Genomic DNA, 27,027 nt, shown 5'->3' on the forward strand with positions numbered 1-27,027 from the left:
ATTAAGGTGACTTGCTTATTGCTGTAAATTTATAAGAAAGGTAGTTGAGGTTGTTAAGCAAGGTGAGTTGGCAAGTGAGGCTTTTTTTTAAGTAAGGTAGCTCATAAAATATAGATAAGGTAAATCTCTAAATAGGGTCAGAACCTGCACACCATGGCAACAACTGAAGCTTTTGGGGCTTTCCTTTCCTTGTTGAGGAAAGCACCTAGGCAGGCAGTTTGCACTTAGATTATGCAGACATTTCCTATTTGTGTTTTCCTAAAGCGTGGCTGCCTTTATTCTTGTTCTGCTGATAGCAATGATGGCACTGCTAAAATTGGCAAGTTACTTTGCAGGATGCTTAGCTCTTCAGAATAGATTTAGATCATAGAGCCTAAAATGACAGTGGCATCTTTATTTGTTGCCTTGGCTATGTACCACGGAAGTTTTGCTCTTTGCCATCCTTTATGGCAGTGGCTGAGGGAGCTGTGGGGAGCTCTGAGGTTCATTTCAAGGGCAGACACAATCTGAACTTATATTTGGTAAGGCCTCTACTTTGTCTGGTTAGAAGCATCAAAAGACTGAAGGGTTGAATTACTGTCACATCAGTACAGTCAGCTGCCATAGCTTCAAATTGTGTCGTCTTAATATCATTATTTTTTCCTATTATTGATCTTCAGATTCTGGGGCATAGTTCCAGACTGCAACATTTTTAGAGACTAAAATTATAGCTATGTGGCAACAAGTGTGTAACACAGCACTCTGATCACCAGATTTCTTAAAAGTTAATACAGCGTGTAACACTATTAGATACCTACTATGTATTCTAGTAACACATTATGTAAGAAGTCTTAAAGCAATAGTCCATGCTGCAGTCTTATGACTTAAGGTATAAAGGCAGCATAAAGCTTAACATATGGATGAGTCAGATCACAGCATAATTTGGCTATGGCATAGTCAATACTAAGTCAGCCTCTTTAGCTCACCTTTTAGGACACAGTGTTGCATGAATTCTCTGCAATACTGATTGCTGTTTGTCAGCATGTCTCTTCAGCCATAGCATAGCCTTTATATCAAGACTTTAGAGTGTTCTTGGGAAGCAGCCTTACAGCTCTCTTCTGCTGTGCTTATGTGATGTGATGATTTCACCATTTCTCTCAGTCAAGATTTTTTGAGCTTGTTTATGCCATTCAGTCCCTCTGGCATGAACAGGACAAGAATCTAGCTGGCAGTCTTGCACAGCAAAGGCGAAGGGTGAGAACCTTCTTTGTAGACTGACATTTTTGCTTACTTTGAGAAAGCCTTATACGTTTTAGTTCTTTGCATTGTTTTTTTTTTAGTAGTTGCAGAGGAACAAAACACTGGAAGGGACAGCAGGCTTTTTTGTATTAGCTTTTTTCACAGCATAACAATGTTAAAATGACAAAGTGGGTATCAAGATAAAGTGACATAAGACGCAGTTTGAACTGGAAGGCTGTAAATCACTATCTAGTGAATAATGATTTTGCACAGATTCACCTAGAGTCAGATTTGTCAGAGCAAATTAAAAGCCTGTTAAATGGGGCTTAGGCATGAACTATTGTATGACTCCATCATAAATCAATTTTAACTTGAAAAGGATAGTATTAAATTCTTACGGTAGTTTCACGAGAATGGTACCTGTTTTGTTCATATGGTCTCAAGTTAGTTGCAAGACTGGTTACTTGTACATAGGTCATGTTCTCGTATCTGCCATCTTTTACTCCTCAAATCCATCAACAGCACAATTTCCCAAAACTTCCTTTCTCTTACTTTTTATTGAAGGAAAAAAAAATAGAAACAGATAATCTCCCTCATTTTCCAAGGCTTTGTGTAGCTTGGGGATAACCAAGGTAAGACAATTACACTGAGAGAAAGAGCAGCTGTGGCTTTTTTTTTTAATTGTAAACTTTCACTGAAGCTATGTTCACAAAGAGAGCAAGTGAAAAGTCTGCATAAATAGCTACATGGAATAAGAAAAGCTGTGGGTTTTTTGGTATATGGTCACAGTAAGCTGATTACCAAAGCTGTTAAGTGTCATAATCACATATGAGCATTAAGTCTTAGTTATTAAGGCTGCAAATTTTTTTTAACTTTTCAAAATGAAGTGTTTTGATTGTTTTTAGAATAGTCAAGTTATTCTCTCACTGATCTGTTTTTGGCTCTTTGGGTTCTTTGTCTGTATGATGGAGGTAATAATTCATAAGAATATTATAAAGATTTATTAACTCGTTGGTTAGAGCTGGATGAAGATGTTGAGCGTTTTGTTTATTATCTTGTGCAGTTTTTAACCAAGAACTCAATTCCGTTTGTTTTGCACTAAAGCCTACTTTCCATTTGTTCTGTCTTTAGTAGTGTTCCTTCTTTATGCCTTTTCAAACTGGGATGACAAGTTTTCCATTATGTTTATTTAAGTTTATTTCTCTTAGAGTGTGAGTATAGAGAAACTGCAGGGGACTTCCATCAACATATCCACTGAAGACGGGCTGCTGAAAACTAAGTATCTCTACGCAGAATCTTCATCGCTGTCTTCAGTAACTGGTGATATTCTACTAGGAAGTATTCATGGTAAGATAGGAAAGGAAATATTGTCAGAAATTTAGCCATCGTAAAGGTATCCATAATGTTCATAATAACAAAAGGACTAACATTATAGCCTGTCACTAAATAATCATCTGCAGTACATGAACAAAACAAGTTAATGTTAGTTAGAGGCTGAATTAATGAGTATGAGCTTACCATATAGCATACTGTGTTTATTTCTAAAATTTCGTTAAGTGCACTACTTGTGGAATAGGAAAAAGTCTATGTTATAGGGAAGAAATATTTCATATGTGCTAAGGGTATATACTAAAATGCTGTAAAATGAAGCACTGAAAACTGTATTTAAAAGAAAAGGGGGGGGAGGGGGAGTAAAGATGCTTTTTCTACCCTCAGCTTTGTTTTCTTCACCAGCAAAGTTAACTCATCCAGCTCCTAGTAAGATTTCTGGTAGAATTTCGTCTTATCTGGAAGTTTTCATCAGAAATGGTCTGTATATGTGCTGGCACCCTGTACTAATAGAATGGTGACAGTTTCTAATCTTTTCGATGAAAAATATTCTTTAATCCTTCTACCCTTTGCTGTTCTTCATCCAGAACTAAAACTAACTTGGATGTCTTTCGTATAAATAATAGAGTTGGAACCTAGTGTGTAGCTGTAATTTAACAAAATTGCCACTGAACTATGTCTGTGCTATAATGTGTTTGGTGATTTCCTGTTAAGTAAAACAAACTCTAGGATATGTGAAGAGTGGGTGTGACGCTGATATGAGTTTCAGGCTTCTAGCTCTGTGCCCTGTAAACAGTTCGCTGCAATTTCATGTTTTTATCTTGCTTCAGAAATGATTCTCCTTTCCTCTTTAAAGGAGCAGCTCCTTTGTTGATGTATAGTAAGCTGAAAACGTTTCTAAACTTGCTAGCTACAGTTCATTTCAGCATGTGTAGGCAGAACTAAGGGTTTGGTTTTTTGTTTTTCTAAAATGTAGACAGTATTACTACCAGTAATTTAGCCAAAAAGCTGACTCTTATAACTTCCAACATACATAATCATCTTGTGGAATGGTCAGTTTGTGTGTTCATGACTCTTCATCCAAAAGTTTTTTTGTTATCTCAGTACAAAAATGAAATAATAGCAGCTGTAGTTATTGACTTACCTCTTAGTAATGCCTCATTATAATTTCACTAAAGAGCAATGTGAAAACAAATGTCTGTATAATTTGGATACAATTCTATTTCTGACATGACTTCAGGGTTATTTTCATGGGCTCTTTATTAAATGGGTCTGGAACACCTAACATTATTTTAACTTTCTTTTAAAAGAACTTGCACATCAAGATTTACTTGGTATTTCCAGTCTCTCTTTTCAGAAGAGTATTTCCTGCAAAGCATCATGCTCCTCAATAATCTTTCAGTAGTAAGACCAAATATTGTTAGACTTTAAAAGATGTATATTAGTGGAAAACATAGAATCTTATAAGAAGTTAGAAAAACTAAATCGGTGATGCTCACTTGTAGTCTTTGCCTCATGAAGTTTCCTTTGGCTGATAGTATGCCCATGTTATAATTGGCATACCATTGGTACATCCATTCAGAAAGCTGAGCTAGTCTTCATTCTTTTTGCACTTAAAACTTATGAGGAAGTCAAAGCAGTGCAATCTGTACAAACCTGCCTCAGACCTGTTTTGCAGTTGAAACCTGGGCTGTTCAGTTCAACTGCTGTCAGTGGCCAAGCTTCACTGCAAACTCTGCTCTGGAAAGACCTGAGCCAAATTAAAATTAAGGCCTGAAAGACTACAGCTGACTCTGTGCAGAAACACTATGGCAATTCTGTATTGTAGTCCTTAAGCAACCTTACAGCTGTCTACTATCTCAGATCCTGGAGATATGAGTATATAGACAGAAGTTAACACTTTTCTCTGCTGCCACTTAAGAAAACAAAAAACAAAAAAAACCTATCATGGTACAGACAAGCTACAGACAAAAGGTTGCCTAAGCCTTTTCAAGAAAATGAGTGCATATTGTGTGCACCGCATGTTTAACAATGCTGAAATTGTCTGGTGTTCTTGTTACAGAATGAAAACTTCTCTCATGGTTTCTTATAAAATACCTGTATTGCTGATAACATGATGAATAAAAGTAGTATTTTGAACATTTAATTTTAAATTTAAATTAAGTTTAGTTAACTTTTTAATGTCTGCCAGATTTCATTCCTTCTTCCATTGTGTAAACTGTTTGTACTTTACTAGTAATTAAGGAATTTATGAAAATTTAAGATTTTTACTTAAAGATATTTTTCTTAAACTTATCATATGAAAGTGCTTGTCTCTGAAAAGCTGTAATTCTTACTCTCACTACAGGAAATAGTAATAACACAAGCTTTTTCAAAATAACAAAACAACTTCCGTATTGTAAATGATCGCACCTTTTAATGGAAAATCTAACTGCTTCAATCCAGCAGTCTTATAGGAAATTTTCAGAAATATACTATTCCCAATTAACTTCAGATCAGAAGTCATTAAAATATTTTAAAAGTTACCCTAAGAATGGGGGATCAGGATCTCTATGGGAATATCAGTGAGTGCACAGATTTTTGTCTGTAGTCCAATCCACAACTGAATAGCATAAACAGTCCCAGCTGAACCTAGTGAGTATTGCAAGGTGAAATTAAGGTAGGAATAAGAGAATGCACATGTAAGCATTCTTAATTGCTCTTTTGCATGCTTCATACTTTTAGGATAAAAGAAGAATGTATTATTTGAAGAAATTGGTTTTGAGTCATTTTAATCGGCTTCTGTAGCAGGCATTACAGATCTCAGATGCCATTGGGCACTTGGAAAACAAGAAGTCAGCAGCTCTGAGGCTGGGAAATACGCTATTGTATCTAAGGGCAAAAACTTCAGTGAAACGTCTCTCCTTAGAGAGGCACGTAGGAGAAATAAACAGGGATTTAAACTCATCTTCCTTTGCAACTATGCCAAAGCCTTGGACTGAGTCGCTTTTTATAGAATTGCAGAATAATCTGGGTTGGAAGGGACTTCTGGACATCTAGTCCAAGCCCTGGCTCAAAGCGGGGTCAACTAGAGCAGCTTGCTCACGGCCTTGTTGAGTTGAACTTTGAATTATCCCCAAGGACAGAGATTCCACAAGCTTTCTGGGCAACTTGTTCCAGTCTGGAATTACCCTTATACTGAAAAAACTTTCCCTTAGATTGAATCATAATTTCCATTGTGGCAATTTGTAATCACTATCCCTTCTTTTTGCTGTGTTCCCCCAGTAAGAGTCTGGCTTTCTTCTCTATACCCTTGTATTAGGAAGCCAAAGACCACAATAAGATCAGTCCTGAGCCTTCTCTTTTTAAGGCAAAATGAACCCAGCTCTTCAAGCCTCTTTTGTGTTGTGTGCTCCAGCCCCCTAATCATCTTAGTGCCCTCCTCCAGCCTCCCTTCAGTACCTCGGTATCTCTATTGACTGGGCAGCCCCAAACGGGACACAGTATTCCAAATGCAGTCTCACAAGTGCTGAATAGAGGGGAATAATCACTTCCCTCTGCCTTTGCTCATGCTAATACAGCTCTGTGTGCAGCTGACCTTCTGTGCTTACTCATGCTCAGGTTGGTGTCTGTCAGGAGCTGCAGGTCCTCATCTGCTAAGTTGCTTTCCAGATATTCAACACTCAGCTTTTACTGCTGTGTGGGATTGTTTTGTTTCAAATGCAGGACTTCTTATTTTTCTTTCACCTTTTCTTATGTTGTAGTCAAGTAAGGGCTGCTTCATTTTGTGAGAATTGCATGGGAAAATATGGGTATTAGAGTAACTATGTATTTTACATGCTGATTAATATATAGGAAAGACTGAACACATAGGCTGCCTTGTCCTGTCAGTAACCTGAATAAGGCAAAGTAGAAAATCTGCAATGTGTGGAAGGAAGTACCTTATGCTTGAGCTCAGCACTTTATAATTCTTTCCTAAAACAATCTGACATACAAAAGTATGTTCCATAAACTTCAGATAAGTTTCTGACAAGTACTGTTGTATATAAAGTAGGACTGTGGAAATGTATTTTATTGTAGGTCCTTTATATTCACTTCTCTAGTTTAGTCTGATTCAGATTTAAAATGGAAAATCGAAGTGGTGTAAAGGTACATGGCTGTTTCTGCTTTTCTGTGCATTAGAATAGCACTATCTCTTTGAGAGCCATCAAAACAAATTGAAGGCTCAGAAATAACACAATGTAAAGTGATGCCTTTGTTTAGATCCCCAAAGCCTTATCTTGCCCTTGGTCTAACTAACCCTCACTTGCAATACTATAGCTGGAAGTTTTACAGTGCTTATGGAGAAGCAAAGCTTATATGTGATGGGAAAGACTATAACTATTTCTTTCAATAAAAAGAAAACAACAAAACATTAAGCCACTCTTGTCAATATTTTTTTGAAAAGATTAGATTTTGATCTTTATAGTATTGCACTACACTACTGAATTCAGTTGCATATGATAATGAAACCAGTAATGTCTAGTCAGGTCTTTCCCTCTTTGCCCTAAAGTATCTGAAAAAGAGTAGGTTAGCATAATTATAAATACTGATCTACGTGGGACAACTATGTGACCAAAAGTATGTTTTTATACATAGTCTGTAGATGTTGCAGGTCGCATACAGCAGGAGATTCCTCTCTGCTTTAAAAGCAGCTTCTCTTCTAGCTAAATATTTGGCCTGTACCTGTCACCATTCTTAGTCATATCTGCCATATCAGTTAGTGATTAATAGGAGTTTGATCTCTCAGTGTTTAATGTTCTTCAGGGATCTGTTTAACAAAACAGAAAACAAAAAAATGAGAAAAATGAAGAACAGACCAGCAAATCTACAAGTTCCAGGAGCTGCGTTCAGACCCTGTGTCATGTAGCTTCAGCTCCATGGGGCTTGCTAGTTTACAAAACCTAGGATTTTTTCATTGTTGGTTGTACAGAAATAAGTACTAGTGATGAAAAGAGGAAGGGAAAAGGTTGGATAATTGTATAGTGCACATACCTCTCGCGGAGTGGGGATGGGAAACAGTAAAGCCAAACCTCTTTCAAGTCCGTTGAAAAATGGTTTTGTGCATGCAGAACTGCTAAATATTTTGTGCAGGGTGTGCTTGGAACAATAAATATAAGATTATTGATAACAGGCTGCTTTTCTAGCTTCCAGTCCATGGACCACTAAGAAAAATACTGCAGGTCATATCGATGGAATGCACTCGACCCTAATGTCTGTTTACTGCTGTGTAGTTGCAGAAGGTGTTAGGAGCAGAACTTGATCCGCTTGCAAATTTTAGAGGCCTCTTCCAAAAGATCTGAAGATTTTCATAAATACCATGTATTATTAAATTCAAATTGGACAAAATTAGTGTGATCAATCTTGTTTTTCAGTCTGCTAGTCTCCTGGGAAAATGAAGGAGTGATAGGAATGAACTGATGTGGTTTAGTTTTTTTCACTTAAAGCATTTTGTTTGTGATGTAGTTATACATGTACTGTATTGTGTATATATATGGAACTATAAATGTTCTACCAGCTTTTTTAGACTGTTGACAAGCATAAATGGCTTTTTTTTTTTGCTGCAAGATGCATCTCCCGTCCTTTCAGATTCTTGTGATGCCATAGGTAAAGAGCAGCACTCATTTTATGAGATTTAAGGATGAAATACTATGCATTACTCTGAACAGGCACTGGCAAGTTCAGCAAGAGACCATTCTACATTTTATGCTTTGTGCGCTCTTTTATTTGATGTTCTTCAGGCATCCCAACACACTTGGATCCTGATGAAGTTGATGAAAACTACTGATAGTGGGTCATCATGCACTTAAGTTTGGAGGGAGTAGCCAATTTCCAGGGATTCCTTAGGCAGTTGGCAAGGAAGTAGCCCTTCAAGCTCAAGTAGAAAATCCCCATCCTGAGTTTGGAGAGCAGATTTTTTTTCCAGACTCTCCAGGCTCACGTAAACATATGTGTGTGTCTGGACACACAGACTCACTGTCTGTCGCTCTCAGATGGATGGTATTTTGTTTAGCTGTCTGTATAACTCCTTTGTTACTCATCCTATTAAACTACTTTAATCAACCATAGTGCTGTTGCAGTCATCTGAACAATTGGAAAAAAAAAATTGGCCCAAAATAAAATAATGGGCTCTAGCCTCAAAATGCCTCTCTGCTTTTCTCTCCCATGCCCTTGAAGCCTGTGTCTTCAAGCTTTATTCAGTGTTTCTCTTGTATGGAATCATTTCAGTGTTACTTATCCATGTGTTGTTGTTGGTTTTTTTTTTTTTTTGTCTGTATATAAAGCAACAGTATTTAAGCAATGTAATTTTTTTATGCTGTTTTGCTTTTATATGCAAGTCAAATATACTACTACAACTGTAATACTATTGTGTATATGGGATCACACTCCTTTAATCTTTGTTATGATTTGAGAAAACAGTTAAATCTGCTTTTAACATTAAAATGTCTCTTTTCCTTCTCTCTCCCTAATAGGTAACACTACCCTACAGACCAAAACAGGGAGTATCACAGTAGGTAGGTTCTGCCTTATCTCTAAGATAATACCTTCCTTTTCCACTCTTCCCTACTGCTTTCTAAAAGTTAACTATTTGCAGGGAAGGAAAAAAGGAGGCAACTCCACAAGGGAAAGAGCACTTTCTAGCCCTTGATGCCACAATACCCACTGGGCTTTGTGCGTTAGGCTGAGCCTAGATATCCTCTCATAGATTAAGAGAGGACATGAGAAGAAAATTAAGTGTACCTCAAATGTAGTCATTTTGCCTTTTAACCTTGTTCTGTATCTGTTATTTTCAAAGACTAGCTGTGTTTTATTTTTGTATCATGTAGCATCATGTAATCATTGGTGAATTACCTGTTGTGTTCAAAAAAAGATTCTGGGAAACTAAAAATTTTTAAAATACTGCTTTGGCCATTGTTTTTCACAGTGAAATAAAATAAAGGTAGCTCACCCCCCCCCCCCCCCCGCCCCCAGTAATTTGAGCTTTTATACAATGGGATAACATAACATATCATATTAACTACTACATTAGTCTAGGAGAATACTAGGGCTTTTTGTTTGCTTTGTTACAGTGCATTGACACAGAAGTGCAACACTCTGGAATTCCACTTATTTCTCTGATAGAAAACTGAAGTAACAAACTGTAGCCAAGATTCAGTGTCTTCTTTCACAGAAGATTTCCTCTTCTGTAAATAAACATGTTTACAGACCCAAATCTCAGTCTTCTGCTAATGATAATGATCCTGGTTCTGAGCATCTTACAGGAATGAGCTGTACTATTTAACTTTTTTATGCTTCTGAGCAATCTATATTTACATCCCTGGAAAATGAATGCAATACACATTCTTATGAGTTAGTCATTAAACCACAGACTTAAATCAGGCTTGTTGTTCTGTTTTTCCTTCTGTTAAATAAACTCATGGAATATGAGAATTGTTAAATAATGTTTTTTTAACACAGGATATAATTATTTCCACCAACAAATGATGATTATTTTCCTTAATTAATCAAGCTCAGTTTAAACATTAGGAAGTATCTGATGGTTGAACTGTTTTATTTTTCAGATTTCAATTCTGAGAGGATTAATTATACTTAACCTTTTCCTGGAGAGGGTAAAGCCCCATCTAGATTCTTTTTCTTAAGGATTTTTTCAAAGGCATAATGCCTTTTAAGATTCAGTAGGTCAACTCTTTACAACTTGAGATAAAAAATTTAAAAATTTTTTTGAAAAGGTTTAGAAGTGGATACCTTCATGTATGAAGAATATAGGGCACAGGATAGCTTGCTGGATTGTTGGATATTGACAGAAATTTGATGACAGAAATAGGAAGAAAAAGGTAGATCATCTGACTTTCTGGGCTGCATTTTCATAGGCATGCAGATACCTATTTCTCTGCAAACCGACTGTCAGCATCAGCTCTTAATAAAGCTGTTAACAAAAACCCTTTCTTCACTGTTCAAGCCTTTTTACATCCATAGGTTTTCTGAATTTCTACTGCTGCTTGGGCTGCAAAGGTGTTGCAGTCTTGGCTAATCTGAGGTTGGGATGCTTATGCCCATCTTCAAGAAAGATTAATTATTCCTTTAATGAAGATCCTGAAGAATGTGACGTATGTTTCCAAAGCAGGTCTAAAACCTGCAGACAACATTGAGTTCATATCATCGTTCAATCGTTTACTCACGTGAATGAGTTGATATTGCATACATTCTATACAGAGCCAAGAAAGTAGAAATTTTGTAGCAGGAGACAGTGTTACTGGACATTGCTGGGTCTGAGAGAGTTCAGTTACATAATTTTTACCTCTCAAAGGCTCTCTCAAAGCAGAAAATAGAGAAGTTATTCTTCATTTCATCCAGTTGAGGTTGTAATTTTATATAGTTAGTAATACATTTTATTCATTAACTGGAAAATGTATTCATCTCTAGATTTTGGAGATGTATCTTTAGCTTTTGAGAGATTTATTTACAGGTCTAACTAACTCATAGTTGAGATGTTGGATGTTTTTCAGAGTATTAGCCTGGGAAAAAACAAGCAATTGTATAGATCGACAGTATTCTTGTATAATTCTGTATTAAAAGTGGAAACTGGTGCTGTTGTCTTTTACTCTCTCCTTTTTCTGTGTATTTTCTTTTTGTTATATTTAGAACAAGCTGTTCTATCAGATAAAACAACTGTTTTATCTGATTTATGTCTGAATATTTTGTATTATTTTTACATGTAAATGTATTTTTATTTTTTGAACACCCTATCCAAAACTCTGCAGTTTGAGGTGTCTAGCACTTGGTAATGTTTGACATTGACATTGTTAAAATATGGAAGCAGTGATTATGCTTTTTTCTACACCATGTTTTCCAACACTGTTTTCCAACCCTCTACTAGATTTTTTCTACTTGGGACAAATGCTATACAGCTTTTAAATGTGTTTTTCATTTAAAACAACCAGGCCTATTTTTATTCCTAGTGTAAGTTACTACTAAAAATGGTCATTAAAAATCTTAATAGTCTTAAAAAGAGTGATGGAATACTTTGTTTTTAGTACTAGTCTAATCTTTTAAATTTTTATTTGGTGCAATCATAGGACAATTCAGGTTGGAAGGGACCTCGGGAAGTCTCTAGTCCAACCTCCTGCTCAAACCAGTATCAGCTGTGAGGTCAGACCAGGTTGCTCAGGGCTTTATCCCATCTGGACTTGAAAACCTCCGAGGATGGAGACTGCCCAACCTCACTGGGCAAACTGTTCCACTTCTTGACTGTCTTCAAGGGGAAAGAGATTTTCCTTATATTCAGTCCAAACCTCCTTTGTTTCAGCTTATGTCTGTTGTCTCTCGTGCTCTTGCCCCGCACCACTGTGAGGAGCCTGGCTGTCTCCTCGATGAGCTCCTCGCAGGTGCTCGGGGCTGCTGCCAGGTCCCCTGAAGCTGTCCCTGCTCCAGGCTGAACAAGCCCGGTCCCTCAGCCTTTCCTCAAAGGCAAGGGCTCCAATCCTTGACCATCGCTGTGGCCCTCTGCCAAACTCGCTCCAGGTTATTGATGCCTGTCTTCTAGTGGTAGCTGCAACATTGGACGCTGATTCTCGATGCGGTCTGGCAGGTGTTGAGTAGAGGGGAATAACCTTCATCTGCTGGCCTTGTTCCAGTTAATATAACCCAGGGAACTGTTGGCTGGCAGATGTTTACGGGGTTTCGTGTTGTCAAAAATGAGAAAATTTGTGCTAGTGCTTTTGCTTCAGAGGGGAGGAAGCGACGTTCTGGGGAGGGGAATGGCTCCAGGTTAGAGGCAGCAGGGACTTCCTCTGGCATACAGAGATCCAAGAAACGAACAAACAAAAAAAGACATTTTGTAAAGGTCTCGGTGTCAGTTTGTTTTATTCTTCTAACCTCTTTCTTTGACAGCTCACACAGTGGAAGACCTAAAGGCTTTTGTGACTTGCTGTGACAGACTCACTATATAAGATATCTGAAAACTAACAATAAAGAACAAAGTTTCAGCTTTGTCAAAAACCTATATAGCAGCTACTTGATATTTGCGTGTAGCCTGACATGACGGTGAGCTGAGGTGTCTGAGGCTGTTGTGATGTGCGTGGGGGGGCTATAAGGCAGTTGCCTAGTACGTTGGATCTGTGATTTTTGCCCTGAGCGTTCAACTTGGAATAAGTTATCCAGGGAATTTTTAAATTAAAACCCCCATTTTTAAGTTCCACTAAGGACATTATGGTCCCTGCTTAAAAATACTTCTCTTAAGTATTTTTTGTAACATATGATCCATGCACAAACTTGGCTCACAATAGAAATTCCTTCCATTGATACAGTCTTTGCTATCTGCTTTAAGTATGTTATGTTCTTGCCTTCATTTTAAGGCATGTCTGAGAACTTGGTCTCTCTTTGTGTTTTCCTAATGACAAACACAATTCTTTCATTTGTTCCCGTGCTTTCTTCTGTACTGTATCCTGTACTAAGCTTGCCTGCTTTCTTCCATACTGTATTTTATACTAAGCACACATGCTCTCCAGGCAGGCTCGGGTCAGCTGCCTTTGTTTGTTTGTTTGTTTATTTTTATCCCTCATGTATCAGGATATGAAAAAATCAAAGTTCAAAAAAGGAATTGAGAGAGTCCATTATTATGGTTATGTTAATATCTACTGAGTTACTACCTAGCTTTATCATCACCATCCTCATTTCCCTGTTCCCCTTCCCTCTCTCTATTAAAGGACTTTCTCCCTTTGGTTCATGTTGAACGTAGATTGTGGTGTTCTGCACATTTTATGGCCTGGAGAAAATACTTTTAAAATTGTGAGCATACAGTAAAAGCAGCTGTTGTCTAAGAATAATAGGAATTATTCTTGCTGCTTAAAAGTATAAATGTGTTTAACTTCCGTGTGCATTCTTTTAGCAATTAGTTTTAGTGACTGCTAATGATTTTACTTTCATGCATTAATATTGGTCGTATCATGTTATTAGTCTATTTGATGTATATATCTTGTTTTTTTATAATACCTTTCATTTGACTTTGACTGATTTTGGAACAATGAACTAAAAAAACTGAACAATCTTTAGGAACAAACAATATGAGATAGCCAGTTAAGTAGGAATTAAATCTTCCTCATGCTTCACATATGATGGAATCTTACATTCTCTTCTATCCTTAACCAAATCGTAATAAAGATGTCGTATTTTGCCATTAAAATTAATGAAAGTTTTTCCACTCATTTTTAACATGAGTAAGGTCAGTTATTATATACTATTGGGAAAAGTAAACATGTTTTTTCTTGGGTTAAGGCAAGATCTCTTGTGTTCATTCCTTTCTTTAATGCTTTTTGGGTTTATAAAATGAGGGGAGAGGAGATACTAAAAGTTTAGTGCTTTGAATAAGCTTTCAGTTTTGTCACTCTGCGGTCTTTCTCAAGTTACCTGATTTATGAATTATCCTTTAAACTGTGCTAGCAGAAAGGCTAGATGTAGAGAATGGATCACTTTGGAAAAATACTTGCTTGATCTGTAAGATTATTTCTAAGCAAGTAATGGCACATTTTTTTAAGGCTTCACTATAAATCTTTCACTGTAAATCAAGAATTTTTAATTGTCTATGATGCCTTCTAATTTTTCTAATTCAAAAGAAGGGAACTGCCATGATGTTTTAGCAGAAGAGATTCTGTCAAAGCTTGCCATTTTTCTTGGCGTTGCTATTCTTTGGACTTTTTGTAGAGCACCTCTTAAGATTCCTCCATGAAAACTGAATTCTGGGTATTTCTTTATGTAACTCTTTAATATAATATCTGCGTACTACTTCATGTATCAGTTTGTGCAAATTTTTTATTTTAGTTTTCTTAATTGAGAATTAACCTCTTTGTTGGGCCACAGTTCAACAGTTTGCTCCAGTTGATCTTGGGCTTTGCCCATCTGGGACCAGAATCAGGCTTCCTCTCTTATGAGTTAAAAAGATTAACAAAGCTGGTCCCTGTTGTGGAAAAGTTATTCTCTACAAAGCTTAACAAAACATTATCAAGGACATTTTGCTTCAGTGCATTTTTTTGTACTAGCAAATTCTTAAATAGCTGAAGTTGCTCAAGAGTGACCATCTGTTCTGTTTTCTTTAGAGCGATTCATCCTTGTATTTCCCCTTGAGTTGTCAGCCCTTAACAAATTCTGAATTTAAAGTGTTCACTTCTTTTTCATGCTTTTTATCCTCAGTTATTTACATTAGTCTTAGCTAAAGCTGGGTGTGTATTTACATATAAAAATAAATTGCCTTACTGCTTTTTTTCCTGTCATATATTGTGTCCGTTATTTCAGTTATGCATTTTGTCCTACCAGACTATGTTGTTTGATACAGAATAAATTTTCTTGTTGAAATACTTATTTAATTTTTTTGTTATCTAACCTTGTCTTGGCTGTTTTTTATTCCATTTTCCTGCATTTCTTTTCTTTCTTGTTTGTTTAAGAGTTGTAGAGACTTGAAACTTGAATAGCATTTTTAATAGACATTGCAGAAGCGATGGCCAACTTTAAGTCTCTCAGTATTCTAATTCATATCTATGTATTTGTATTTAATTTCGTAAGTATAAAATTGTTTCCAGAAATCATAAATCATACTCAGTTGTTTCCAAAAAGTATATTTCATGTTGCTTCCATAAATCAAAGCTAAACAGGTATTTTAAAGTCTGCTGTAATGTTTCGTTAATGCTGTCAAATTGCAAGTATTGTCACTTTCCCGGTAGGTTTGTGCCGTGGTGAATCTGTGCCTGCTGCCTTCTTCCTGCGTTCTGTATCCTCTTTACTCCTTCTGCAAACAGAATCCAGCTTCCCTCACAAATTTAGAATTTTAGTTTTTTTATATAATTGAAAAAAATACTTGGAAAAGATAGCCCTTTTCAGTCTTGTAGGACCACTGCTAGATTTGCAGAAGGCAGCTTTCCGTGATGAAGAATCTTGCAAGAGCTGCTTTTGCATTTGAAGACTAGTAGTGAAGGTTTCATTAAATCATCTTTGGTCTCTGTAAAGTGCCGGCACCTGATTGTGCTGTATAGACTTAGCAGTTGTTTTGCCTGGAAGGGGTCACTATCCTATTGGGAGTCTCTTTATTTCTTCATAGTGCAGATAAAGGAGCTAATTACGTGTTTTGTTTAAAACAGAAAAGCTAGAGCCTGGATATTTCCTGTATCTGTTGCAAGCGAATCTGTCAGGCTTGTGTGGAGATTAATTGATTGGCTGTTACTAAATTTGATGGGGAATATTTGCAAAAATAGTTTTTATTTGAAAATGTTGATTGTTACCACCACCACCACCCCAAGAAAGGTTGGTTGATATGATTTTTTTCTGCTTCAGTATGAATTTCATTCTGAAACTTAACTTTTTAAGGATGTTTATAACAGTTTTCAATAAAATGTTTCGTTGTGACTTAGCCAAGCAAAACTTTTTCCACATCATTAATGTCAATTAATGAAAATTTTGGTTTTTTCTTCAGGTTTGGAACAAAACTTCTTTAACGTAGAATTTGTTGAGATGGGAAAACCATTCACATCCAGTTCTACTTCTTATCATTGTTTTTTTGTTAGCAAAAAGATGGTGCCAGTTGCTCAGGTGACTGCACGGGGACAGGCCACTTTCCTCCTTGTCGGTATTTTCTGCTACAAAGAAATTAGTTTTAGCTGTGGGTGAAATAACCCCTTTCTGTGTTTTTGGTGTTACATACTCTGACCTTCTGCATCTATGCTTGAGATCTTGGATCAGAAAAGCTCCGGTTCAGTTTGTTTAACACTAAAACTAGATGGAAAGCTTTGAGGGTATAAATGCTAGACATCCTGGTTACGATTAATCAAGTGCATTCTCCCAGGAATATTTTCACTTTGTAAAATTGGCAAGATTCAGTCAGGTTTGGTTTTGTTGCTTTAGCCAGCTCTGAAAGTTTGACTGTGTTTCTCTATGCACATCCAGAAACTAAGAAAAAGAATAAAGAAAGATAGTATATTTTTATTTAAAAAGAGAAATGGGACACAATCCTTTTATTTTCTCTCTTTTTTTTTTAGATTCCTCAGATGGAAGTCTGAAAGCTTCTACACAGCATGGGGCAATAGATGTTTATGTCAGTCACTTGAGAAAAGTCGATCTGAAATCCCAGAAAGGTTAGCAAACTGGAGTAAATGTTTTTTGTGGCAACCTATGATAAAAAAGAAAGGGCGTGAGGTTTTTTGTTTATCTGTCTGGAAAAAATTAGTTTTTAGTGATTGTTGGTTATCTACATTCTCATTTACCTCATCATTAGAAAATGTATTTGAAAACTTACAATACAGTAAACTCTTCAGAGAGGACAAGGATATTTAAAATAGATCTACAGATTTTTTTATTAATACTTTTTTTTAATGACAGTCTACCCAGCAGAATTCTCTGGAGCTGACTTGGTTTGCAATCTTCGTCTGCCTTGAGTACCGTTTCCTCCATGATGCTGAGATATGTGTGTGAGGAGTGACAAACATCACAAGCCTACATTGCTTTTTTCCTGCCTTTTCTTGGTGAAATGCGGTGTTGTGTATTGAGACTCTAAACTTAAACAGGAAAGCAGAAAAACAGAGATGAGAAGGCCTTTCCCCAGCATTCTTTCTTATTTCTGCTGGTTATTCACTAAACTTCTGTGTTTAAAAACTCACTCCTGAAGTTAGATTCATAGTTTCGACATGCAGAAGACATTGTATTGTAAACACAATGCCCTGATTATGTTTTGTTAGTCCCAGTTTGGCAAAAACCACTCTACAGTGGTTTTTATAGTCAACTTGGGCATCATGTCAGATGGTTTGGATAGTTTAAATGAGCGTGGTATTTGGTAGCCTTCTGTGGTTATGTGTGAGCTAATGCCACCTTGTCAGTTCTGGTAAAAATCTAGCAATTATAGAAGGAAATTAATGAAGGAAATGTGTTGAAATCACTTGTGTGCCATTCTTCTGTACATGTTATTCTTGTTCCATTTGTGGGAAGAAGTACATTTTTATATTATGTCTTAGTTACCTTTTGAGTCAATAATAACATATTATCTCTTTGAGTAGTAAAATGGAATGTATTTAATAAAAAAACAAATTGTTATTTTCAAAACATTGCCTGACATCTGTTCTGGCAGCGTAGTTTAGTAAAGGCAAAGTTGATGAAGTTCTGTTTTCGTTTACCCTGTAAATTCAGAGTAACTGCTGACAACTGCTGAGCAGAAAATGTCCCGTTTGTGATAAATCAGCTGCATGTGTGTTGCATTTTGTGAGTCACATCTTTGAGCTATTCTCCAAGGAGTACCCAAAGATGAAGCCTTTTCCCCTTCCTTATGCTAAAGCTTTTGCACATCCAGCAAAATGTAGGCCTAGATTATACTGGCAGTTGTTTGTTCTTCAGGACTGTTACAGGCAACTGATTCTGCTGGATTGAAATCTCATAGCTAGGGTTGCTTTCTGACTGCTGCATAAACGTTTTAGATCATGTCCTGATTGGGTTTATGGGGCATATTTAAAGAAACTTCCCTGGATCATCGTTGTGATATGGTCCTCTAGGGAGAGCTGTTGCCAGCAATATACATCAGTGTTAATTTCCCTGCCCCCTAGGAAATGCTGTGGCACCATTTTATGCATGTTATGTAGAGTATTCTGGTTATGATAAATGAAGCTGTCCTTGCTTATTCTTTCAGAGACAGAAAGAGATTACTGTGTCCAAAGACTCTTTAAAAAAAAAAAAAAAAAAGGGGGGGGGGGGATGATTTTCCTCAAGTTAGCTAAATTGTTGCCTGTTTCATGCTTTGATCTGGATGTTAATCTAACTGTCTCATTTAAATTTATACCAGGTTCTATTACAGTCAAGGTACCTGCCTCTCTCAAAGCTTATTTACAATTGTCTGGGAGAAAAGTGGATGTGAGCTCAGAGATCCGGTTAGAAGAAGCACAGAGTGCCTCCAAAGATGATCATGTAACTATAAGTGGTAAGGCTTACTAATTTTGGCTCTCAGTAAATGTCTGTCTGGCATTAGTGAAAGGTATCTACCTTTTCTTGCGGTTTTATTGCTCTTGGCCTCTTCCCATTTTGTCTGTTTCAGCTTCAAATTGTGCCAGTGAACTACCCATGTTGCTAGATGAATTCCTCATTTTGTTTGGTAAATGACTTGTGAATACAAGTGACTATTTCTCTAACAAAAATCTTAGAGCCAATTTCATCCTCAGCATAATTCCAATGAATCTGAGAGAAGTAAACCAGGGTATGAATTTGACCCATGGCTTTTTAATTTGCTTAAAATATTCTTAGAATTTATTGTTGGCTTAGACAATCTATGTCTATGAAAAATCTACTGAGGAGTTTTCTCTGTGTGTCTGTCAAAAAAACAGAGTAAAAGGTGTGTATGGCATATTTATAAATAAACATAAATGTTAAACAGTGCAGGATAGGCTGAGAAAGGGTGGGTGGGAATTGGCCAGGGAAAAACAGAAGGAGCTGGAGTACGGAGGAACAGAGGGTACATGGAAAGGCCCCTTGTAATTACTGGAAACTTTCCTCTACCAATTCTAAAATTGAACTTGGCAATACCCAGGTCTTGCTGTTCCCTGCTTTAAAATGAAGTTGTACAATCAATTGTCAGGGTGTATATTTCCCCTCTTCCTCTCCTGACTGGTCCATCTAGAAGCTGTCTGCTGCTGTTACCAATTACTCCATCTGCTTAAGAGGCAAGGTTAGTGTAACGGGTCTGAAGGCCCCAGCTTTCCTTCTGAACGGGTCTTGTATGACCTGATATGATAATAGATTGAATAAGGCTTTAGGTTTTTCTTTCTTTTTTTTTTTTTTTAAATCTAAGAAAATACATACAAAACTTCTTTTCTTCCCCTACATAAAAATGATAATCCCAAATTCCTCAAAGTTAGGAAATGTTAGAAGCATACCTGTATAAACATAATATGGAGCCTGTATGTAATACAATAGTCTTGAAATGTATGGGCATATCTCTTCCTGCCTTGAACAGTAACTAGCGCTTGAATTTCCTAATAGTTACTAAATGCAGCTTTTTAAAAACCATGTTTAGAACTCCTCAGGCTAGTAAACTTGGAAGGATCCCAGCTTCAAGCAAAGTTCCATGCAATGTATCACTTCAGCAGCAAAAGCATTTCCCAGTGAATGGGACCTCTGGCTGGTCAATCATCTTGTTACTCTGGCAACATTAAAGATAAGAGTAATGTTTCAAATATACACAGCTGAATTGCATCTCTGGTTTCATGATCCAGTCAGTGTTTATGTAGGAGAGTCATTGTTGAAGCAGAAGCAATTTCCCAGCCCACCATTCTGCATCCAAATGATTTTGGCTGTTTAGGCCAGAAGTGGCTCTGATTAGTTAACCCTCAAATATACATATCCCAAGGCTATGGAAATCAGTGAGAATTACAGACAGACAACAGCCTTTGGCCACTGATTATCAGTTGTTTAAAGAGGTTACAGCATTCCTCAAAAACAATTAAATATAGATCTAAATTTATCCGGATACAGATGAATGAAAAATAAACTTTGGAATGTATTTTCAGCAAGATACAATTGAACTAATCTAATGCTGGCCGGAAGTGATCTATCTTCATCCATCTTTATACCAGGCATTTAGCTTCGTTGATTACTAGGCTCACGTAATGTAACTAGTGATTTATAGCAGCTCTCCCCTGCCCTTTTCTTCTTTGCTAATCAATAAGAAGCTACAAACCTGAAGGGAGATGAAGTAGGTGGCTTTGGAATGTGCTTTGCTCCTTTCTTACCCTTTTGAAAACAGTGCCTGCCTTTCTTGGCCAAGGTAGTAACATCCTTTGGCATGGCGGGGGAGATGCTTCCTTTCTCTTTACCTTATCCCATAGAGACAGTGTATTCTCCCTGCAGGCCAAGCAGTGGTCCCCTCATTCTGGATGATCGCTTCTTCACAGAGTTGATATTTAAGCATTTTCTTGTACAAGTTTATTCTGAAATCATTTAAAATCATTTAATACCATTTCTATATCATGAAGACATTTTTTCCTGGAGTTTTAGGTACAGAGTCTGTAGCTGTGCTTCTGCTGCAGCTAAAGGAATGTAAAAAAGGGAGAGGGGAGGGTGTTTTGCAAAGTGGAAAAATCCCCTGTATCATAGGTGGATGATAATTTAGATTTTTAGGATTCTGAGGTCAAAGGTTCATTTAAAAATAGGCAGCTTTTCAGAAGCTGGCCAGTTCCCATGTGGATAGTGCCAGAACTGGCTGCTTTCAGGCTTTTACTTGCCTCTGGGAGTACAGTGTGAGACAGTAGAGTTCTCCAGTGAGAAGATGGGGTAAAATTTTATGATTTGGGTAAATTTGCACCTAGTCTATCTCCTGCTCCAGGAAAGCCTTCCTTAACTGCTGTTGTAGCAGTTACAACTTATATCATTACCTTGCTTCAAGACTCCCTCCACACTGATGGAAGAACAAAGCGGGCTGTGAACCCACTGACAGTCCCGTCCAGGATTTTGCAAGGTAGCTGAGAAATAGACCTGGATTTAGTCATAGCAAGAAGATGAGAACCTGGAGTGAGCGCTTCAGAAGCGGAGTGAGGAGAGTGTAAAAAGGTGATTTGCTCTTTTAGGAGAGGGAGGGACTTTCTGCAGAACTGGGACACTTGCCAAAGGCAAGAAGGACCTGGAGAACGCTGCCAGGGTGTGTACTCTTTAGAGTAATTTGCAAGGAGAAGGCATCTGTTTTCACTGACATCAGTAGACACTTTTGAAAGTAGTATGTATGATATAATGGAGTTTATAAAAGCAGATTGTTCATGCTAAACACTGGTCCAGCTCCCTGTGAAAGCATTTCTTAGGCTCTCTAGTTTGAGAGTGCTCAATAAACTCCAAAAACTTCTAATGTCTAATTTTCTCTAAAGTTTCATGTCAAGACATTCTTCTCCTTTCCCTGGCAAAGAGTTCAGAAAGAGAGGATTCTGCTTACCAGAAGGCTCTGTAGCCTAACCCCTAGCCCTTGCTGCTCCCCATTTCTCAAAGTCTGCATGTATTCCTAAAATCAGCTGATTTAAGAAGCCTGTGGAAATTATTAACTGTCTCTGGAACTATATATGCTAACAGGAAGGATAGTAGGCAGATACATGTCAAATAATTAAGCAGCAAAGAAGCTTAGAAGACTATCAAGCCAAAGAGGCTACAAGCCTGTTGAAGGGCAGGATTAAAATTCAATCTTGATTTCCATGCTTTTTCAGGCCATTTGTCTGGTAAGTCCTTTGTAAGTATGAAGTACTAAGGTAGGAATAATTACCTGTACAGTCACTACAGAAAGAATATTTCAATAGAAATGTCAGTTAAACAGGAAACAATAATCTTAAATGACTGCAAAAAAATAAACATCATCATAGTGTGTGTTAACAGAAGTGATCTTTGTAATCAGTTGGCTTTACTTGGCATTAGTAATACTTTGCTTGGTTGTTGTCTCCAGTTTTGCATACTGCACTTCAAAAAGGATGTTGACAACTGTAGAAACTCAGAGGAGAACGTGTGATCAGAGGCCTAAATAATGTGTTTTATGAGGGAAGTTGTAAAGAAGTGTCTTTTAAAGAAAAGAAGACTGAGGGAGGAGACACTTTTCAAGTATGTAAGGAGTTGTTGCAGAGAGAAAAGGAATAAACAGCTCTCTGTCTCAGAGACAGAGAGGGTAATGGGACTAGAAATTATGATTTGACTTTATGGCCAATAAAACTTAGCTGAATAGTAAGATGGACTTTCTGATAGTAAGTAATTGTCTGGAGAGGCTATGGAATGTACAGTTCTGCAGATTTTGAAGAACAAGCTAGACAAGCACATCAAGTTAAATATAATGGATCCTCAGGAGTTTGCTTTCAGTCCTGTTTTCTCTTGTCCCAAGTTGATGTGGCCATCTGCTCCCCCCTACTCTGAAGTGACTCCAAAGGAAGGTTACGAAGGATGTGGGTGGATAAATTTGGGGAGTAAACAAATGCAGGCAGTGGGCAGACTTCCCCCCACTTGCATTGCCAATTGATAGGTAGACAACTGTAAGCTCACTGGAAAAAGTCTTGCAATCATGTAGAGACTTTCTGTGGATCCTCGTAGCTCATGGTGTCAATTTCCAAATCAAACTGCCTGGAATATAATCAGCTTTTTACACCATGTAAATCTCCTAGCTCTGAGTGGTGCCAAGGACTGATCTGGTTCCAGATCTTTTTCCATCCTAGGCTCCAGTTCTAGTCCCAGGTTCATATCCAGCAGCAACCTTTGACCTGATGCCATTAATTTGCTTAGTGCCGAGTGAGATTTCAACTTTGGCAGATGCTTATTACTCAATCTGGTTTTCAGCGCTTGCATGAGTTTCCTTGGTGGAAGTCCCACAGTGTCACAGGTGTTCCTTAGTGGCCATGGATATTTGTCTTTGCAAGTTACCGTGTCTCTCTGTTCTTCCTTTCTCAAATTGGCAAACCAGCCCTCTTCCTTCTTATTTTTCTGCCCTCTTACAAAGTACGTGCTGTTTGGGAATGGTTGTCTTCTCTCAAGTTAGAAGACATTTGCTGTGTATTTCATCCAGCATTACAACATTTGCAGCACTTAATAGGATTTTTAACTTTTATTACTAATCCCACCCATCTATAGCACTGTAGCTTTCCTAAGCTATATCTGAATAGTCCCTCCCAGAGCCTTGCCTTCTGGTGACCATGCACCCAGGTAGTATCTTCTCTTTCACATCAGCATATACCTTTCCTCAGGTCTCTAATCTGGGCATGGAGAGGAATATCTTCGTTTTCTCTAACCCTTTTCTCCTGTGAAAGTTTCCAGATAGATGTTGCCTCCTTCTTGTATGGAGTGAACCAATATCAGAACTCTTTAGACAACCTTCTTCCTCACATGCCTCTGGAAAGACCAAACTTGCCTCATTATTGGGTGTTTTTGAAAAGACAGGTATTGCCTTACCTCTGCCTTTTCAGGTTTCTCCATGAATTTAGTTAGTCCTTCCACTCTCGTTCCCAGGTAGATTGTGATGAAGGACACCTTTCTCTCATTCAAGCATGGACAGAAATAATAAAGGTTTCATGTGTGAGTGATGTTAAGCCTGGCTTCTCCTCTGAAATGTGTATGGAATTTAGACAGATTGTTTCCTACCGTAGTCTCCTTTGGCAGCAACTGATTTCTCACTAGACACAGAATGGCTCCTCATCCCATGGTACTGGCAGAGCAGTAAATGAAATGCTTTACCCTTCAGGATTTCTCCAAAGTTCAGCTCACCAATGTGCAAGGAGGATTTGATTGCATGAGTCTTGTGCACCATGTACAAGGCTTTAGGGATGTATTTATTGCTTTTATTATCTGGAATTCAGCATTGCTTACTTTATATGTTTCTAGCTGCACGGAGTTCCAGGGTTAAACCCAAATACAGTTGAAGGGGCGGTGAAGGACATGAGGCAAGCAACTGGTCTTTAAAAGGGAAATAACTGAAAGATTTTTGCATCATGGCAGTGCTTTGAAACTTTATTTTCTTCTGAAACATAGCAGCTGTCAAAGTGTAGCACTTTGCAGCTGACTTGTCTCTGTTGTGTTTGGAGTTGCAGTTCTGATCCCAGGAGTAGCACTATTCATTGTTGTGGCCGTGATTATTTTCTGTGTTCTCTTCAAAAATTTCCTTCTTTCCTAGAAGCAATTGTTATTGAATCTTTGCCACTAGAATTGAGTGGGAAGAACTTTATTTTATAGTTTCACAGTGTTCCTCTGAACGCTGTCCCTCTGTGAAGCCTTGATCCTTAAGCAGTATCTTTAAAAAAGCAAACAAAAACCCCAGGTTGTATCTGGAAAAGATTACATTCCTTCAAGTCAAATAGCAAGTTCATCCAACTTCTTAAAAACACATTAGATGAGATGCTATCCTACGGATTTTTATTGGTTTCAGCTTGCATTTATCTCAAGCTGCTCACAGTCTTTTGGAGACACGCCACAGTCCTAACAATACTAGTGAACAACCTTAAGTTATCTCTCAACAGGTGAGAACATAAGTTTAGAATTAAAATAACATTTCTCCATCTGTTATACATGCTTTGAAATTGAAGGATCTAAGGTTTGAATCTTGATCGCAAGTGTTAATTTCCTATTTTTGCACACATTTTCTCCTGAAAAATTTGTTCTCTTGGGATTCAGAACTTGTCTTGTCTTGTCCCTCCATGCATTAAGGATTTTTTTGTAGATTTTTTTTTAACGTTTGGAGTAATTTTGCTGTCATTTTGCATTCAAAATATGCCCATCTTTATATGTTTTGTTACTTGAAAACAGAATTCTTTTTAACTTCTCCAGTCGCCAGGAAGGCAAACAAATAAATGATCAATACTTACCTTTGGAAAACTTTACACAGTTATTTTCTGCCTATTAGACATGCATAGATTTTTTTTTTTCCTAGCTGTTAAATTGAAAATGTGGCCGTGTCACACACTGGTGCATCTAGCTCTTTCTGAGCTCATACTGTTGTCTTGACTGATGGGTTTTGAAATGAAATCCTTTCTTTTCCTGTCAACAATCCAAAAGTCTGCTGGCTTTTGTGATTTGATCATGCTAGCAAACTCATTCTCAAAATCCATTTATGACCTCACGGTATTCACAGTACAGGCAGTAATTATAGTTAAAACCAAACTGATCAACAATTTTCCAACTAACTCTTGTTGCTGGATTGGAGCCTAATACAAAACCATGTAATTATCTTAAGTTGATTTGAACCTGCTACTGGCAATAGGCTTAATAAGCTTAAAATAGTTTTAAGATCTGCAGCCCAAGGGAGTGGAACTCAATACTGACTTTACTGTGGGGAGTTTGATTTTTGCATTCCCTTTACAGGCAAGTCTCCAGAAGAAGCATACGGAGCAAAACATTTTTCCTAAGTTCACATAGGAAATCCAAAATGAGAAACAGAGCTGAGACAATAACTCAACTTTGAAACAACTCTGATTAATTTGTTTCTGTGTTTCTTTAAAACTCTAACTTGTTAGCTAAACTGTAGCAGGAAGCAAGCAGTGCTTGAAACTTTATTCATCAGTATGGCTGATTGTGCTTCACCATTTGTTCCTTCTACAAAAGCATAGGAAATAGTGGCAAAAATGAAAGAGAAAATGATCAGGACCATGCACTCCAATTTGCACTTTCTTGAAATGAGTGTCTGCCCTACATTTGTTGTGTCCTCTCTCCTTAAAAAAATAGCTATGTTTTCACTGCTCTGCAACTCTGTTAAGGGACCAGCTGAAATTATTTTCCTTTGCATTTCTTTGTCAGTTGATTCTTTTGACACCTGGAGGTATTTCCTGTTTAAAATTCAGCCTGATCTCATGTTTTAGTAGTTATTGCTCCTTAAAAGACAAATTTTGTTTTCATTTCTGTTCCTCTGACACGGTGTTATTGCAGATCAGTCGTTCAGAAAATCATTCTGGGGAATTGAAGTTTCAGCAGTAACAAGTTTCATACATATCACATTTTTCCAACTTTATGATGATCTTCATAGATGTATTTTAAGTCCATAATTAGATGGAGGGTAGAACTGTGGGTTCTACCTTCTTGTGGCTGCCTTCTGGTAGGAAGGATACAGTAAGCATGCAGTGTGGTTGCTCAAGGTAACAGGAATCTCAATGAGAAGTGCAGAAATCGTACTAGGACATCTGCAAGGAGATCCCTGAAGGCAATTTGAGGTCTGCTAACAAAGGGTACTGAAATACTTCTTCATTCAGCGGGAGAACTGAACCAGTGTTGGACTCCTCTGAAAATCCTGTACTTGAAACAATATGCCTGCTAGTGTATCGATGTGGTTTGGCCCATAATCTTAAGCTAATCCCATTTAGCAGTACCAAAGAGCTGAAATGTTAGAAAAATTCTGGCACGTAGACTTGAGTTGTGGAAACCAAGGCAGTGATGTCAGCTGGAGTCTTGCCATTGCTTTTGACATGACCAGAATTTCACTTCAGCCGTGTTACAGTTCAGAGCAGAGCATGTTTGCAAAGTTGCTTCATAGAGCTGCTTCCCTGCCATCCCTCAGGCTATGCCAGGCGCAAACGAGTTCTAAACTTAGAATCTACTCCATTGCACAAACATTAAAATAACAGTAAAAGATATTTTGTAAAGATAACCCTAAGTGAAGGCTTATCTTTTGATAAAGGCACTGATTTGGAACTCAGAAGATCTCAGTTTAATTCCCAATTTGGTCATAAATTTTCTGTATAAACTTGGAAGGTCACTTCATCTCTCTGGGCATCAGTTTCTTAACTGTAAAATGAGAATAATGCTGAATTTTCTCCTTTGTCCATTGTACAGTGAGCATACTAAGTTAATGCCCCACATGTAGATGATGGAGACCTTCCTGTTTTGTTAAGCTATTAGCATAGAGAAACAGTAGTAGCAACATGTCTGGTCATCCTGTAAATCGGATCTTACCCATGTTTCTTGTCCATGTTTGCAACTGAGATGAAAACTTCTCAAATTACCTGCCCAGAT

The 27,027-nt window shown here is 37.5% G+C and overlaps 1 protein-coding gene across 4 annotated transcripts in view; it reads left to right on the plus strand.

Moving 5' to 3' along the window:
- The window catches only part of FAM185A (family with sequence similarity 185 member A), a 44,617-nt gene that overhangs the window by 15,696 nt on the left and 1,894 nt on the right, over positions 1-27,027 (plus strand). For 3 of the 4 annotated variants that reach the window (XM_064505303.1, XM_026097666.2, XM_064505315.1), the window contains exons 4-7: positions 2,427-2,565; positions 9,039-9,080; positions 16,587-16,682; positions 18,374-18,508. In XM_064505303.1, the coding sequence (XP_064361373.1) occupies positions 2,427-2,565; positions 9,039-9,080; positions 16,587-16,682; positions 18,374-18,508 (412 nt within the window). The remainder of the gene's footprint in view (positions 1-2,426; positions 2,566-9,038; positions 9,081-16,586; positions 16,683-18,373; positions 18,509-27,027) is intronic. The other variant, XM_064505322.1, reaches the window with a different exon arrangement.

Source organism: Dromaius novaehollandiae, chromosome 1, assembly GCF_036370855.1.
Source record: "Dromaius novaehollandiae isolate bDroNov1 chromosome 1, bDroNov1.hap1, whole genome shotgun sequence".
NCBI lineage: Eukaryota > Metazoa > Chordata > Aves > Casuariiformes > Dromaiidae > Dromaius > Dromaius novaehollandiae.